This window comes from Mustela erminea, chromosome 5 (genome assembly GCF_009829155.1).
Source record: "Mustela erminea isolate mMusErm1 chromosome 5, mMusErm1.Pri, whole genome shotgun sequence".
NCBI classification, from domain to species: Eukaryota; Metazoa; Chordata; class Mammalia; order Carnivora; family Mustelidae; genus Mustela; species Mustela erminea.
The window spans coordinates 131049131-131067131 of record NC_045618.1 but is presented as its reverse complement, the minus strand read 5'-3'; the positions used below and the strand labels follow the sequence as shown (position 1 = coordinate 131067131).

General features: G+C 40.7%; 1 protein-coding gene across 5 annotated transcripts in view; it reads left to right on the top strand.

The window, feature by feature from the left end:
* Positions 1 to 17159, top strand: part of GPATCH2L (G-patch domain containing 2 like) — a 54433-nt gene extending 37274 nt beyond the window's left edge. For 3 of the 5 annotated variants that reach the window (XM_032344865.1, XM_032344869.1, XM_032344866.1), the window contains exons 9-10: positions 7759 to 7853; positions 12135 to 13760. In XM_032344865.1, coding sequence (XP_032200756.1) covers positions 7759 to 7853; positions 12135 to 12298 — 259 coding nt within the window. In that variant the 3' untranslated portion in view covers positions 12299 to 13760. Of the gene's footprint in view, positions 1 to 7758; positions 7854 to 12134; positions 13761 to 13899 lie in introns of those variants that run through there. The other 2 variants (XM_032344867.1, XM_032344870.1) reach the window with 1 other exon arrangement.
* Positions 17160 to 18001: the final 842 nt, after the last annotated feature.

Here is an 18001-nt window from a genome sequence, read left to right as displayed (position 1 = left end):
CCTGACCTTTTTTCTTTCACAAGGGGTGATTTGGTAACGTATCACCACTTGTACTTAGACCTCCTTTAAGTTTTTAATCTCACGTTAGCAGGTATTAGTGTGAGGCAGTCCTGGGTAAGAACCTTGGCATTATTTGGGCAAGTGCCTTAACCTCCCTATACCTCAATTTTCTTATCTTTAAAATGGAAATACTCATTTTTATTGGGCTAGCGGAGATCAAAATGGAATCACATATTTGACTGTTGAGCATACTGGTAGCTAACACGATTATTTATTTTACATTGCCACTACCCCTACCCTGTCCTTAGGATAATGGCAGTTTTATAAACTTGGAGTTGGCTTCCAGAGTCATTTGCTAATGGGGTGTTGTACAGATTCTTGGGATGCTTAAATAGCCTCAAATGGACTATAAAAGAAGAGGCATTTGGACAGTGGATAAAAAAGAGAGAGACCTTCCTGCCCATCAGAGAGTTGAAATATGATGGGCTGTGCTCATTGGAATTCATTTTATCTGTTCACAAACGTTACGATCTGCATATCAGAGTTGTGTGCCCAGCTGGCCGTGCCACTTGACAAGGAGTTTCAAAGAGCGAGAAGAAGACTCAATTCACACTATTAATTTTGACCTTTGGAGCCATAGTAAACAGCCTCGGGTTTTACCTCAGGGCTTAGGGGAAAGAACCTTTTATTAGTCCCATATCTGCTGGGGCTGCCGTGATGCGCCGCAGCTACGCTCACCTCCGTAGCGCCTTCGTTCTGGCCGTGTGTGAGGGTGTTTGTGCTGGGACTGTGTCCATGCAGCTGCCCAGTCCTACTGGAACTTCCCCTCCGAGAGTGCACAGCTCTTGAATCTTTTGTCCTTCACCGGATAGTCTTGTTGACAGCCCCTCTCGGCCGGCTGGCATCTTATGCCTAAGCGGAGTGATGAAAGCGTTTTCACTCCCTGGCCCCTGTAACCGGCCCAACTCTCCAATGGACGCAGAACTTTGCTGCTGCTGCGGGTGGCATGGAGACGCTCCGTGATCTGCCGGCCTCGGCCTGGCCGAGGGAAGGAGTGCCGAGAAGTTCCAGGCGCTGGTGAGCTGTTTGGCATGGACTGCTGAGGGTTAGGTTTGAGTGCAGACACTACTGGAATTGCCGGGATCTCTTCCTGTCCGATCAGCCTCGGCTGTGTCCTCTAATTGTGAAGTGCTTTGCTCTCACTAGCGGCTGCTAGTGTCAGGCCCGGCCCCTGTCCTCTGTGCAATCTGAGAAAATAGTTCCCCTACTGGGTGTTTCATAAATGTCCATTAACCCTGAAGATAAAATCACATGTGAGGAAGGGGCCTTTCTACTTCCCTCGATTTGATCCTCTTTTCTTCATTGTACCCTGGCACTTTGTTCTTTGATTACAGCTCAGTGTCTTAGTATCTTTCCGCTCTTGACGCATCGGCCTTCCTCACTATGCTGTGAGCTCCGGGTGGTCAGGCCCTCAGCCCGGTCATTTGTGTGTACCCTGTCCATATCATTAGAGTGCTTTACACAGGGTAGGCCGCCATAAATTTGTGTTAACAATAATTGAGGGGAATAGATTGGTAATTAAGGAGAATAATTGGAATATATGATATATATGACCTTTGGTCCTTAGAAATATCAATAATTTTTTTTTTCTGATACTACTTGTTTGTGTGTGCTTAAGAAAAAAAAATACAGCAAATAAATACATTCTCACAGTAAATTTTATTTTTATTTCCCGTATTAAAAACGTGAACTTTTCAGTGGGTTTTTAAAACGAGTGAATTTTTGAAGGTGAACTCTTCCTTAAATTGGCTTGCCATTGGCGGGTAAAGACTGTTTTCACTCCTTAGGAGTGACTCTAAACATCTTTGTTCTTAAATCTAAAGCAGCCACTTCAGTTATTTTTTTGCCAACATTGGTTCTATTAAACATGCATGTATTTCTCAAAGTAATTTTTTTTTCCCCCTAAAAGTACATTCCTGCCCCAGGGACATAATGATCTGCCCAGTTTCCTAAGTAACCCTGCCGTTTAACAACACACCTGATCTCTGAGTTACCTCCACTAAAAAGTGAAAGAGAAATGTTGTGTTTATGTGTAGATATACAGAATACTCTTTCAATTAATTGCTAATCTTCAGCATTCACCTTCACAGCCATGAAATGAATTTAGTTACTTTTCCTGGAGTAAGAATTTTTAAAGAATGTATTTTTCTGCTTTTAATGCTGACTCCCCGCGCCCCCCCCCCAACCCATCATCAGTTCCTTTTGGCCAGTCCTGCTGAATGGGGTGCATTTAGGGGAAGGACTTGGGCTGTGAAAGGAGGAGTGCCCCACGAACTCCGAGGCCCAGATCAGATGAAACAGAACCAGGGTAGCCTTCTCTTTTCTCTAGGGTAATTGTTTGTATACTAGGGAACAGCGTTTTTATTTCAGTCCATTTTCATTTAATCCTTCTGTTATTTTTTAGGTTAAATTTTTAGATCTTTTTTATTAACTAGTTTGGCTTTGAGAATTTGGCATTTCGTTCTTTCTTTTTTCTTTTTTCTTTTTTAACTCAGTACTTTTCACAGTAGGTAGAAGCTTATTGGAATTACCCGAGGAGAAATTTCAGAGTAAGCGTAATATTGGTTCTTCTCTCACCCCAACATGGAGGGGGCACGTGTGTTTCGTAAAAGTCTCCTTACGTGATTCTGATAACCATTGCCACTCCAACTGAGAAGGAAGTTTTGATTTGGTGGAAATTTCAGCTTAAGTGATACTTAGCCTTTTGCTCCCTGCATTGTTGAACGATTCCTTCCCTCCACACACAGTACATGATTTGCAGTGCAGGAGCGACTACATACCACTCTTAAAAATCTAGTTAAGTCTTCTACCCTTTCTACCTACCATGTATTGGCGAGAAGGGGAAGCTCTGACTTTCCCTGTCCTTTGTGAGAGCTGCTTGTGTGTTGACCCTTTTCAGTTTCTATCTTGTGAGAGTAGACAGACATACTGTATGAATAAAATAACACAAATTAAAGAAAGGGAGCCATATACACCTGCGTGAAAATGAGGGTGGGGAGAGGTCAATATTTTATTTTGTTTCCTTTTTTTCAGTCTTTATGTCTGGAGTTACTGATGAGGAATTATTTGGGGACACACAAAAATTGGAACTGCCTCTGATTAGGAGGCTGTAGCTGCAGCAGGTGCATACTTCCATGCTCAGGTTCCCAAAAATAACACAGGGGGCCCTTCCAGCACCACACAGATTTTTCTCCACTCCCGAACAGGGTGTCCTCATGTTTGGAATGTGCTATACAGGTGGCAGCTTCCATTTCCTGTCTCCTTTGAGTCTTCTTGCTCTAAGCACTCAGCTTCCTTTGTGATTTCCCGAAGCTCTGGGTCTCCAAGCTTCTGGGTTTTCTTCCCTCTCTGTCCTCCAAGGTTTTTCCAAGGCAGACAAAGCCCTCAAAAGGAAAAATAGATTTTTCCCAAGCTGTGAAGTCTTCCATTTCTAGTGTTCACTTAAAACCGAAAAGAAGGAAAATGTCTTGCTGTTCTTTGTAATAATTTGACTGTTTCTCTTCTTCCTTTCCCAGATCTTTGCTAGGAAGGGATATAGGGAGAGACAAGTATCTCTTCTGTACTCAGACCTAAGGTGTGATGTTATTTCACTTCTTACAAAATAGCTCTCCAACCTGGAAATGGTCCTAAGAGAAATGTGTTATGAGGGAAAGAGCATTAAACTGAATTCTAGGAATGAATGTGGCTTCTCTTTATCCCTGCCTCAGTTTCTCTGTTATCCAGATTCTAACTAGAAAAGCTGTATGGCTGGAAATAAGACTAGGCTACAAGGTCCTTTAGGGAAGGGACTGTCTCACCTCAGTAAAAGCAGTGAATAATGAAGATGCAGAAAAACTCCAGAGTAGAAAGGAAATAGTTCAGGCAAAAAGTACTTTTACGGCAAAATAAGGTGGTTGACTTTGTAAGCTTTATTACCTGGCTTCCTTAGAAAGCCTTTAGTTCTTTCCTGAGTTATCACCAGAGGAATTTACAAAATTTGAAGGATTTTAGCATGTTCAGGCTAACAATTAAGAGTGGGAATAGGAGCACCTGGGTGGCTCAGTGGGTTAAACCTCTGCCTTAGGCTCAGGTCATGATCTCAGGGTCCTGGGATTGAGCCCTACATCAGGCTCTCTGCTCAGCAGGGAGCCTGCCCCCCAACCTTGCCTGTGTCCTGCCTACTTGTGATATCTCTATCTCTCTCTACCTGTCAAATAAATAAATAAATCTTAAAAATAAAAAAAGACTGGGAATGGGATATTAGATCATTTCTCTTTCTGCCTGCTGCTCTGGCTGCTTGTGATCTCTCTGTCCTCTGTCAAGTAAGTAAGTAAGTAAATAAATAATTAATCTTTTTTTTTTTTTTTTTAAAGAGTGGAAGTGGGGTAGTAGAAGTAGATCATTTGCCGCAGAAACAAGTAACAGTCTGGAGGCTTAGCAGTAAGGGGTCATTTAATGTAGGGACAATTAACCCTGAAGCCCTCGCCATCATGGAGCAGGCCAATGTAGGGATCTGGGAACCAGGGCCCAGAGGGGCGGGGCATGGGAAGAACCACCTGAGCCTTTGTGTCCACAGTAGCCCCCTAAGGATGCTGCCAGATGTAGTGAGGGCCGTGTAATAATCTAGATGCATCAGGGTAGCTATAAGTAATACTTACTTTCATTTTACTAAAACAAATAAGCATTTTAAAAAGCACCCTATTTCCATTTAAAATGATTAAAAATGTAAATATTTTCGTACATAAATGATTTGATCTTTTTATTCCCAAATGTGTCATTTCTGAAAATGTGAGATAAATGTTACTGACTAGGTCAATAAAGGAGGGATGATGTGGTCCCTTAACTGTCTTACTGACATCTATCGAACATGCAAAGCTGTGAAAATGATGGATGGTGTGTAAATAAAAGGCAGTATTTATTTTGTTCAGCCCCAGTGGATACTCTGAGAGATAATATCTTAAAACTCTTTTGAGTACTTTTCTTATACTTTTCATTTTGCATCTGTCTCATAAAATTCAGCATTTTATATTGATCTTGAAGAAGCAATGAAGAAAATAGAGGGAAAAAAGAATGTTTTGCATTTTTTTAATTAAACTTTTTTTTAAAGATTTTATTTATTTGATAGAGAAGGAGACAGCATGCAGTGGGGGGCGGGGGCTTGAAGGAAGAGGGGAAAAGGAGAGGAAGAAGCAGACGCCCCGCTGAGCAGGGAGCCCAATTCGGGGCTTGATCCCAGGATCCCGGAATCCCAGGATCATGACCTGAGCTGAAGGCTGACACTTAATGGATGAGTCACCCAGGTGCCCCTTAATTAAACTTTTTAATGAAGGATAATGAAGTCACATTCAGGTAACCCTCATCCAGATCCAGAAGCAGATCATTATCAGAAAGAACCACAAAAGCTCCTGGTGCTTCGTTTAGTCACTGTCCCTCCTCCCCTCTGTCCCCCAGCTCAAGGGTAACCACTATCTCGACGTCTAATAACAGAGTTTAGTTTGAAGAAAGGATGTTAACGTTTAACCTAAAAAGTTTTGGGGAGTCCTTCTTAAGGTAAAGAAGAAGGAAGAAGAAAGAAAGAAGAAGAAAGAAGCATGAATATAAACTGTTACCCTTTATTTGACTTGTTTCTCTCTGAAGTGCTTCAGGAGCAGCATGATTGGATTAAAGTGACCAGTTTTTGAGTTTGAATCTGTATGTACTCAAGTACCTTGTTCGTGGAAAAGATGGAAGCCCTATTCTGTACATTTCTGTACATTTCTCTTGTTTTCACAGAAACCAAAATTCTGTAGGGTCACTCTCTTTTCTGTCTGTGTTTTTGGCTTCAAAGGAATTATCTTCTTTCCATGTAGACTGAAGGCCTGTCTACCTTTGATATTCTGTCATCTGTATTTCTTACTATTAAATCAACATGTTGATTTAGTCCCAGGACATTGCTAAGTTATGAAAAATGAACTGTTTTCCCCTAATTTACACATTTAAATTTACATTTCACTTTGGGCATTCAGAATTAACTATTCATGGGATACTCAAAAGTTAACTTTTTTTCTGTATACAGGAGAGACGTATCAATATGCAGTGACTTGGATGGAATTTTCCAAAACACAGGCTTTATACTGTAAATCTCTGCCTATTGTAGTGCTCTTTGCATTCCAAAAATCTTATGATTGCAGTTAAATTCTTTTCTCATTTATAAAGTGAATCGATTCTTAAGCTTTTGAATGTAGAGAAAAAAACTATATACATGCATGCTTTTAAACTATGGAAGTTGCCAGATTGGGGGCCCTCTTAATAGGAAAATTTGTCCATTCAGTAATTGTCTTGGTGCTTTGTTAGCTGGGTGCTCTTAGATTTGACTGAGGTTCTCGTTTTACGATCATTTATTTGAGACTTAACTCCCCAAGCTAGGACTACCAATTTGGAGTTCATCTGGTATAATTTTATTAGATTCCTTTTTATATGTTACGGACTCTGGCTATTTTTTAAAAACTGTGGTAAAATATACAGGATACAGAATTTGCCATTTTAACCACTTTTTTTTTTTAATTTTTTATTTATTTGACAGACAGAGATCACAAGTAGTCAGAGAGGGAGGCAGAGAGAGAGAGAGAGGGGGAAGCAGGCTCCTGCTGAGCAGAGAGCCTGATGCGGGCCTTGATCCCAGAACTCCGGGATCATGACCTGAGCTGAAGGCAGAGGCTTTAACCCACTGAGCCACCCAGGTGCCCCATTTTAACCACTTTAAGTGTACAGTTGGCTACTTGGTTTTTAAAGCTTTTACTCATCTATATCAGTTCTTGTCAACAGATATTTAATGGCCGTCAGCTGAGTGCCTTGTGCTGAGGTTGGTGGATCATTGGAAAATTACCAAAGAAGTATAAACATGGTCCCTGTTCTCAAGGAAATTAAGCCTCATTAGGGAAACAAGATATATGTTTACCAGTTAAATAATGATCATGGTCAGTAAGGCCTTGAATGTTCAAGGAAAGCTTTGTGTAAAGGTGATAATCAGTTTGGTCCTTAATCAGCGGTAGGATCTGTCTAGTTTGAGGAAGGAGGAAGTGGGCAACTAACATAGTGACCAGCTGTTGCAGTATGAGGTTCATTGTCTTTCAGACAGTCTTTTGCTTTTTTCCAGCTTTGGAACACCCACTGTTTTGTTTTTAATATAAGCTGAATATTCAGATGAGGGAATATATTATTAGCAAGTAATTTTTTTAAAAATCACAGAAATCTAACTTACTTAACTTGTGATATAGACACTATTAAAAATCCAGATTGTAGCAACAGAAGGGTTAAAATTCCTATTAAAATTCTACACAAATTTCTGTGTTCATGCAGCATTAAACTTTTCAATATATTACCACTTGGGAGTAGGTATTTCATTAGTGAGTTTAGAACAATTGCAGTTATAGTTTTTATGAAAAATAATTGTACAAAAATCAGCATGTAATGAAACACATTTATTGAAATTAATCTTGAGTGTCTGCTATTCTGAAATTAAGTAAAAAGTTTAGAATAGGTCTATATTGTGCATGAAGAATGAGTTATGATTAATTCTGAATAATCTTGTGCTTGACACTTGATGACAAAGAACAGTGCCTGTCTTATTAGTGTTATGTCTATAATGGGTCAAGGATTTTATCTGGGCTGAACATAAATGTCTTACAGTAAGAATTACAAAGTTGAAAACAATGTTTTTTTTTTTCCTCACATCTGTAGACAGGCAAACATACATTTGGGACCCCCATGTTCACGTGACATCAAGAGGAAACGGAAACCTGTGGCCACAGCATCTCTGTCCAGCCCAAATGCAGGTAACTGTATGTAATTTTCATTTCTTGAGCACCTACTGTGTGTCAAGCACTAAATTATGTTTTATATACCTTTTCATCTAACCTTTATGATAAGGTAGGTCATTTTATTTCCATTTTACTTGGGAAGATGAGAATGTGAGAAGTAATTTGCCCAAGGTCACACACATTTTAAGAATCCCAACCTAGTTCTCTCTAACCCTGAAGTCTGTGTTTTTTCACTGTGTCATGTGGCTTTTTGAGTCTGAATCCCGGTGTTCCACAATCCACAATCCGCAGTCATTTGTGCTTTTGTTCTAGCACAGATAGGAAATTAGGTCTGTGTTAATGAAAATCCAGTTAGGGTGATGGTATAGTCGGTAGCCAAACATGGATTTATTTACTTTTTTACTTGGCACACGATATAGTACATTCGCACTGTTTTTATGTGTAGTAGAGTGCTAATACTTTACCAGTCATGAACTTTCTAATTAAAAACTGTTTTTCAAGTTAAAACCTTTTAGTTTCCTGGCCAAAGCCCGTTGTTTGGAAACCAAAATAGCGGTTATCTTTGGTGAGGGGTAGCGATTAGGAGAGGACATAATCAGAAGTCTTCTGAGAAATGCTGTATGTCATATCTAGATAAGAATTACATGGGTATATCATATGTAAAAATTCATTGAGCTGTATGTTTATGATTTATGCTCTTTACATATATTGTCCTTAAAAAATGGGGGGTAGTAATTATATCAGAAAGAATATTGGATGTTTATCAGTATTTTTCTTTGGAGTTAGAAGAAGATAGTTAAACATAATCAGTAACAAGGAAATTTTTGTGTTATTTCAGTGCAGTGGAGGAATTTCTTTGGACAAAAAGAGCATATCTCTTTGTAGGACCTCTCAGAAATACCCAGTTATTTTCTCGATGATAGTGAATTCACTCTGAGGAAATTGAGTATATCATAGATACTGTATTTTCTTCAGGAAATACTCTATATTATATAGATCAGAATAGTTGATTGATGCATGAAGAAGAGACCTCAGAGAGCTAGGGAACTCTCTCTCTCTCCCTTAACGCAGTAGGTGTCAGCATACTTCACAATTGACCTCTTTCAGCTTCTCTTTAGGGTTGCTGCTTGGTAATGGTTCTTACTGGACAATCTTTTTTTTTTTTTTTTTTTTTTGTAGATTTTATTTATTTTATTTGACAGACAGAGATTACAAGTAGGCAGAGAGGCAGGCAGAGAGAGAGAGAGAGGAGGAAGCAGGCTCCCTGCTGAGCAGAGAGCCCGATGCGGGACTCGATCCCAGGACCCTGAGATCATGACCTGAGCCGAAGGCAGCGGCTTAACCCACTGAGCCACCCAGGCGTCCCCTTACTGGACAATCTTAATCTTACATCTGATATTTACAGTGAATTTTTTCCAGTGATTTCTCTGTGGCCATGGCCTGAGCTGATTACTTTGCCTGTATTATTTCACTTAATCTTTGCAACAACTTAAAGGGTAGATGCTGTTTTTATTCCTAATTTACACATGAGAAAATTAAAGATTGCAGAGGTTAAATCACTTCTCCATGGTTGCAAGCCAAGTTCAAATCAGTTTTCCTATGACTTCGAGAGCTGCCCTCTTCCACACTTTAGGTGTTCTGTGTTGTGTAAGATAGCATTGGTCCCAAACTGACTGCATCAAAATCCAGCCTATGATATTGGAAGCATTACAACAGTCTCCCTTCTTACATCTTTTGTTCTTTTTTTCCCCCCTCAATATCTAGCTTCTGTTCTTAGCTTTTAGTTGTTCATAAGACAAGAACTGTGAGAAGAGTTTAAAAACCTTGTTCCATACCCAAATCAGGAAATGTTACTGGGAGGGATTAAGCAAGGCTTGAGCATTAAACATTTCTCCTCCTGAGCCCACTCCTCCTCTCACTTGTTGACTAAGGTCTGCTTCACTGAACATTTTCTTTTTTTTTCTATCCACAACCTGAGTGCCCCATGGAGGTGAAGGACATAGCCCGAGCCCGCGCCATCAGTCAGTAGAACAAATGGGCTTGCTCTGCCTAACATCGGGCCATCTCGGATTCCACCTCTTTTATAGAAATGAGTGATGAAGAGAGGTGCGTTCCGCTTTGCCGCTGTATTAATACACATCAGGGGCCAGCTCCTGGCACTAAATCACGCTACTGCATACATCTGTTATCGGACTCTTCACCAGTGTGATGAACAAGACTGCAGATAGAGGCTTCCTTGTGTCATTCTTTATAGGATTTTCCTAAAAGAATAAATAGCTCAGATCTCTGCCAACACTCTCCCCTGTCACTGTGATGAATTCAGCTTCTTTCTTAAACATGCAGCCACAAATCTTTTCCCTTTTCCCCTCCCCCACTGGTGGAAAGTTTTGAGTTGAGATTGACTGAATTTAAAGGTATTAATAAGGCTAGAGAAGTGAAGAGCAGAAAGGAGTAGCTTGTCTTCCTTGTCTTTTTACATTAACACTCAGGAAAGGCCAGGGAAACAGAGCTTTTCATTGGCGTGGTCAAGTAGGTCCTTCTTGAAAGGATAGCATCTTTATTTCCTTTTTATCTCCACTCCCCTTCCCTTTATGACTTTATAACCTACACAGGTATCTGGTACACAGAGCCACCCTTGGATTTTAGTGAGTAACCATATAAACCTGCTTCTGTTTCAGTAACACCAGAACAGGGCAAGTTTGTAACTCACGCTGAAGTGGGATGGCCCTCTATGCTCTTAAAGAATGTACTTGGAAAAGAAAAAAATGGGTTATTTTCTCTAAGATTTGAGATGAAGTGGCTATAAGAAGCACAAGGAACTCAGATGAAAATCAGATTTCATGTCCATGAGATGAATGACAAGAATGGAGCCTTTGGTGTACAAATCCCATTCTTTCAAAAATTAAACATGTCCCTCCTTTAGATAAAGGAGAGTCGGGGAAGGATAAGACATTGTATTCAGAGCCCTATTTTGGCCATCCTCAAAGCCTCTTCTGACCTTCCTGTCTCCGGGGTAGGTTATATGTCCTTCGGGCATCTGTTGGAAGGGTACTCAGCAGTTAATCTGTTAACTCGGTACATCGGATTCCAAATACCAGGCCAGCGATGCTAGAGGGGCATTTGCAAGAGCAGGAGTTTTTAATCTGTTTTGCTCACTTCTGAAACCTGAGCATCTAAAATAATACACAGCTCAGAGAAGGACCTCACTTGGCGTTTCTTATATGAATAAGTGAATAGAATCTTAAAGTTGAAAGTTATTCTAAAACCCTGTGATTGGATTCAGTAGTTCCATTGTAGGTTGGCCCTTGTCTCAGGTGTCGTAGGACAGATTCTTATTGCCTCTTTTTATTTTTAAAGTTCAAATGGTTTTTAAAGTTAAAAATGCTTTATAGTAAATATTGAAGGGCTATGAAAGAAAATTTATGGAAAATAGATAAGGTGTCAGGAAAAACAGTAATAGCAAATATCCGTGTACCTACCATCCACTTCAAGAACATGAGCATCACCTTTACAGTTCTCCCACTGTCCTCGTAGGTAACCATTATCCTCATATGGTTTTTTTGTTATGTGAATAGGCTTTTTTGCTAATCATTTATCATTCTTTGGGGATTTTTTTCAGCTAGCTTTAACAGACATATATAGCTCTCTAAGCAGTATATTGTCTAGTTAGCATTCTTTGGAGGCTTGTGTAAATGGGATGTCTTATTTTATAAGTTATAAGTTTCACCGAGTTATGTTTTGAGATTCATTCATGATTTGTCCTGCTAAAATGGCCCCCCCTTTTTTTTTTTTACTGCCATATACATCTGGTATTCCATTGTATGACTGTGCTGAGTACACTATAATTAAACATTTCTGATGGACATTTGGATTATATCCCATTTTATGCCACTGTGAAAAATACTGCAGTGTTCTCTGAGAGAACGTGTGCAAAAGTGATTCTGGGCTGCTTCACACTCCTTAGTATAGCTCTGTCAAGGACCAGAAAACCCAGAAATGTTAGGAAAGATGGAGAAAAATCGGAACCCTTGGGCGTTGCCGGTGGGAATGTAAAATAGTGCAGCCGCCGTGGGGCCCAGGGTCGTGGCTTGTCACAGTTGTAAGCCCGGGACTACCATATGCTGCAGCAGTTCTGCTTCTAAGTATTTACCCAAAGGGATTGAAAGCGTGGATTCAAACAAATAATTCGTACATCCATGTTCATAGCAGCATTATTCACAGGAACTAAAACGTGGAAAGCACCCTTCTGTCCATTGCTGGATAAATCAATAAACAAAATGTGGTTTATACATACAGGGGAGTATTATTTGGCCTTGGAAAGGAAGGAGACTCTGACATGCTACAGCACAGGTGAGGACATAATACTAAAGGCAATGAGCCAGGCACAGAAGGATAAATCCTGCATGATCCCAGTTGTGCGAGGTACCTCAAATGGTCAAATACGTGCAGACAGAAAGTAGAACAGTGGCTGCCAGGGGCTGGGGAAGGAGGAGAGTAGCAGTTACTGTTTAACAGGTACAGTCTTTCCCAGTGGGCCAGTCAAGAAGTTCTGGGTGTGGATCGTGGTGATGCTTGTACAGCAGTGCGAATATATGTAATGCCACGGAACTGTACCCGTAGAAATGATTAAATTGGTGAATTTTGTGTTACCTGTATTTTACCATAGTAAAATAATATTATAGTTAAAAAATATAAAGCAAAAACCCCCAGTTTCCCTAGGATAAGGGGTTTTTCCCCCATTGCAGTTGAATACCATATAGTAACGGTAAGTACAGTTTTGTGAAATTTATTTTCAGCCAAATATGAGTAAGTGAGTGTGTGCCCACGTGTGTGTGTTTGTGTGAGAGGGAGAGACTGAGATTTGGGTTGTGGTGTCAAATGTATTTCTTGCTGCCATGGGTGAGGTTCCAACATGTTTGAAAGCTGTTGCCCTCAAGAACCTCTCGTATATGTGCCACAGAGAAATAGCCTGCGGATTGTTTTTTGCAGTAACTCACAGTAAGAAATTCGTGTTTGAATATGTATGTGAGTGTATGTGTAAATATGAAATAAATTCTTGGGTTTGCTCTGACATATTCTATTCCTTTCCATTAAGAAGAAAAGGACTGGTCATGGCCTACTAAATTGATTTTGGGACCCACAACTTGAAAATTATTGATCTAGTTACATTTCTAGGGGTGAAATTAATTGAGTGACAAGTAAAAATGAAAATTTTCTAGACTTTGCTGTATTTTAGTGTATATTCATTCACTCTCAAGCAGTGGGCGTGATGGTGGTTTGTACCACTCAGCTCAGGGGGCATTTGGAAATGGGAGGACAGTGTTGGTCATCACAATGACTGAGGAGTCCTTTTGGCATTCAGTGGATGGCGTCCAGAATGGTAAGTTTTCGAAAATACACAGCACAGCCCTGCACAAGCAATGATTATCATGTCCAGAATGTCTTTGGTGTCCTTATTGAAAAACACTGGGCCTAATTGTGTGATTTTTCTTATGATATGCTATTTATTGGAAATGCTGTGTTACTGGAGGCATGGGATATAACAGAAAGAGCCTAAGGGCTTGACGTCCAGTATCTGAGTTTAAATCTTGCTACTTAACTAGCTCTTTTGTGTCCCCGAGCAGTGTATCTGCTGTCTTCTCTGCCTCAGTTTTTGATCAAGAAAATGGAGATGACAGTCCTACTTGGAAGGGTTTGCATTAGGAAATCAGATTCTGGTTGGACAGTACTTACATAGCACAGTGCCTGGCTCGTGGGTGCTCGATAAGTGATCATGACTGTCTTATGAATTTGTGTGACTGAATTTATTTATTTGTTCTGTTCAACCCATTTTCTCAGGTAGAGAAATATTTACTCTCTCTCTGAAATTTGCCTTTATGTATGTATGTATGTATGTATGTATGTATGTATTTTTGGAAAGGGAAAAAAAAACGTGTAGCCACTTGGATTCATAGGTTAAAAAATAAAGACATTCCGAGATTTGTGCATTGCAGTGTCTCGGATTCTAATTTGTCTCCCCTTGATCTTTTCTTCCTTTCTTTCATTGTAACCACCTTACCAGTTCACGTGGATGTAGCGGAACCAAGCACGCCAGCATCACAGGTCCCGAAATCTCCAAACCCCGAGTGGTTGGTCAGGACCTCTGCCGCAGAGAAAGCCACTGACTCCGCTCCAGCTACGTTTTTTAAAATGCCACCAGAAAAGAGCTCCGGATACAGCTAGAGAGCAGGATCCCGCCCACCAGGAGCCCACTGGATGCTGTGAAACGCATCCTAAACTTGGTATCACAGAATCTCGCATATCGTAATTGACATTCCCAGTCCTTCCACCGCCAGGATGACCCTTCTTTCACACAAAGCAGTGGACTCTTTCTCTTACGAAATCATGTGGAAATCTGTTTTTTGGTTTTCTGGTTTTTTTTTTAAAGTAAAGTATTGCAGCAGCAATTTAAAAAAAAAAAAAAAAAAGGTCATCCTATGTTGTGTTTGTTACATTGCTGTTGTAGTCCCAGCAGCTTCCTACAGCCCTGTGTACAGAGCTGTTGCTTTTAGCAGGTATGTCTCTTTTCCTGAAAAACTAGTAACTGCTTTTGCATACTTTTTATGTAGAGCTTTTAATACCATTTGAGGAAGTCCCAAATTTGTAGCCAGTTCTGGACAGATGTAAACACTGAGTTGAGACCTGTGTGTGGCATTGTGTTTACAGGAGATAGAGTTTGCCTTTGAGCCTGGTCTTGATTCACTGAGAGTGCCATAAGCCAAATTCACCACGTTCTTCTTCGGGAGCCTCAGAGGAGACTCCAGCAGCACGGACAGTGGGAACTTCTTCCATTTTCCTAGACAGCCTCATGGGATCTTCGGTGGCTGGACTGTACCTCGCCGTGTCTCCGGAGTTGCTGTTCTCCCACAGGAGGATGTGCACATTCATGCTGTAATGAAGAAGTGGTGGAGTTGTTTTGCAAACTTAAAATAGTCAGTGGATCGTGTCTTAATACTTCATGTCACAGTATAAGCTTTTATGTACGAAATGGGACTTTTATTGTTAGCTTATAGGTCAATAACCTGCAGCAGAAATCCACACTCTATTATAATAATGGCTTCTCAGGGCCATACTTTGGGGAGAAAAATGTCTTTTTGACACGCCTTTATACTTGGTGTGTTTATGACGGCTCAGCTGCGTGTGGAGTTATATATACGGCTGTGCCTGAAGTTGGATGCTACTTTGTCAAAATGAGGAATCAGTGGCTGCCTGAGCTGCTGGAGAAAAGCCGCCCTTTCTGAAGTATTATCGTGAGTGTCATTTGGGGGCCTGGTTGACGGAAGGGTTCTTTTTTTATATGAATTGAGTACATTCACTCTGAAATACAGAGAAACTGTTCTCTAAGTGCCCACTTCTCTGGCAACGTCCCAGAGGAACTCCCAGCCCTGCCCCTGGATATTTTCTGTGCTTGAATAGGTGCCGAGTGGGACAGAGCCTCCTTTCCCCGAAGTGCAGCTGTCTCTTTTCCTCGCACAGAACGTGGGGTGGGCTGCTCCGTTGTGTTCCCTTTAAAAATGATAGTCCTTATGTATCAGTGTTTAACTCCAGGATTTCCTTGTTGATGCTTGGGTGTGACTCTGTTTGGGAGGGGGGACTTGAAGCTGATTTAAATGGCACTTTCTGTGAGAGGGAGAACACGTCCTTCAGTTCATAACGAGGAGTCTGGTGGAGGGAGGGGCAGGAGGGAGATTAGGAGGTGAGGAGTAGCATTAAAGCCAACCCTGCATCCCTGGGAGCCACCCCTGGTTCTCCTGTCACCCCTTGGGGCTGCATCCAGGGCAGTACAGAAAATAAAGTGCCTATTGAATATGAAATGGCACTACTATATTGTTTTAGCGACGAAGGGGGGGTTTTATTATCATATGTGCATTATTGTCATATGTGCATTCTTACCTAGTCCCCATCGTGTCCTGAGACACATTTGTAACATAATTTGTTGGATTTAAGAGAAAAATACACGGGCATAATTTTATTTTCTTCACACTAGGCTCTGGCTCTTGCAGAGATGGGTCCTGTGATCATGTCCTATTCAGATCTCCACAGTGCAGATAGCATCTTTTTGCCTTGGCACTACCTGTGATTACAAATAACTTATATATATGACTTTATTTACATTTTTAACATCTCTAGGTTGTACTGCCATTTTAGAGAGACAAGAATGGTCACAGAGTTTAGCGACTTGCCAAAAAAATCACATGATCAAGCCAAGACTAAAATCCCAGACTTTCGGACTTCCTCTGCCCTGGGTTATAATCTTTTGTTTTCCCTTGGTATATCTGAGTCACTCTGAGACCCATAATTTTGAATCCGTGTGTCATGAATGTTTATCATCTTTCTTGGGCATGCTTTTCTACTTTGAATACATTCAATGGGGATTATCCAAAAATGCCAGATATGCCTGTAATAAGTGGGGAAGAAAATTAATTGCCTAAGAAACAGCTATTAATACTTTGCAACACAGGGTTGTAAATTGTGCTTCTCATTTTAAGCTGCTGCATGAGCATGCTGACAGAATTATTAACCAACTTACTTCGCTTGTTTTCTGTATGAGTCAATTCCAGAGGAATAACCTTAGAATTGAGTGTTTTTTTGAACCATAAATTTTAAATTTCTTTTTTATGTAGCAAAGTGTATGATATCATACATTGAGTAAAGTCTGTTACCTTTTAACGAAAGATATAATTTCAAAATCAGGTTTTGTAGTCTCTTAAAAAAACTGATAGCATGACTTCCTTTGAGAATAATCATGGAGCTCACATGTGTTTTATCTGCCTAAAAGTAGTAACAAAGCTGAGTTCCACAGTTTTTATGTATTTCCAACTTCTGATTCATCCTAGCTGGCCACACAGTCTGCCTGTCTGAATCCTAATCTTCTGCGTTTTCCACAAGGAGCAAAAGTCAAGATATTATCCACTTGTATGAACATCATTCCTAAAAATCCCTAAAAATTTTTTGCTTACAAGGGAATTTGAGATTATTTTTCAGATACAGCATTTTAAAGGGAACAAGTTCATTTGCATCAAAACTCTTGTGTTGCTTTTTGGTAACACCTGTGCAGAAGAGAGAATTAGCTGTTTACATGGTGCCAAATTTAGGAGAGGCAGAGTGTGGTCTTTATTGAGTGGTGTGTGCTTGATAAATAAGGCACATTTAACGTTGAATTCTTTTGAAATCAAATGCAGTTGAAAATTTGTTTTGCTGGGCTGTGAAACAGGCTGCAAACAAGGCTGTTTTGGCAGCAAAATGACCAAAAGCTGAAATAAAATTTCTTATTCTCTGGTGCTGGTGGCGTCCTTTGATAATGAGTAAAGCTCCACACTGACAATAGGTAATTAAACCACTTACATGATTCCCATGTAGAGGACTGTGACCTATCTTTTTGCTTTTTGGCATCAGAGACCCAGTCTAGACCACAGCATTGGAAGTTATGGAGCCGCAGAGGAGCAGAGCCATCACAGATCTCTGTCACTTGAAATTGAACAAGAGAAAGGAGCAAGGCTGGCAGTGTCAGTGCTGATGCCATGGCCTCTCTGCTTGGGCTCCAGGTGATGTTTGATTCATTTCAGGTCTTTTCTTAAGTTTGGCCTCATTATTGTGGTGTGGGCCATACACTTTTGTTTCCTGGGGACAGGGCTCTGTAGAAGTCTCAGCATTAGGAGCCGCAGTCAGTATTCCCTAAGTCTGGTGAACCTTTTCTGAGCCAGCGTGAGAACAGAATGGCTTACTCTAGGGACTGTGGATGTGGTCTGGTTGGGGGCACAGTTTACAGGATCCGTCATGATTCGTGGGGTGGCAGGAGGGATGGTAAAAGGAGCTTGCTCTGGTGTCAGCTGCTTCCTTTGTTAATGCTTGAGCTGTCTTACTTGTCCGTGTTTCCTTGTCTCCCGCTCCGGTTGTGCCAGCTAGTAGAGTTACTGATGGTGGAAGCAGTCAGGATGGGTTCCTACCCCATCGGGAAATGGCACAGAGGGAGGTGAGGGGATCAGTGGGTTCTGCTTTGATGGTCCAGAGATGCTTTCACACTCCATTAAGATCCCCAAACAGACAAATGTCAAATGCCTGGAAACAGCAACATCGAAAAGAAGCAAGGAAAATGAATGATTCACCGAAGAGTGTGGATTGTA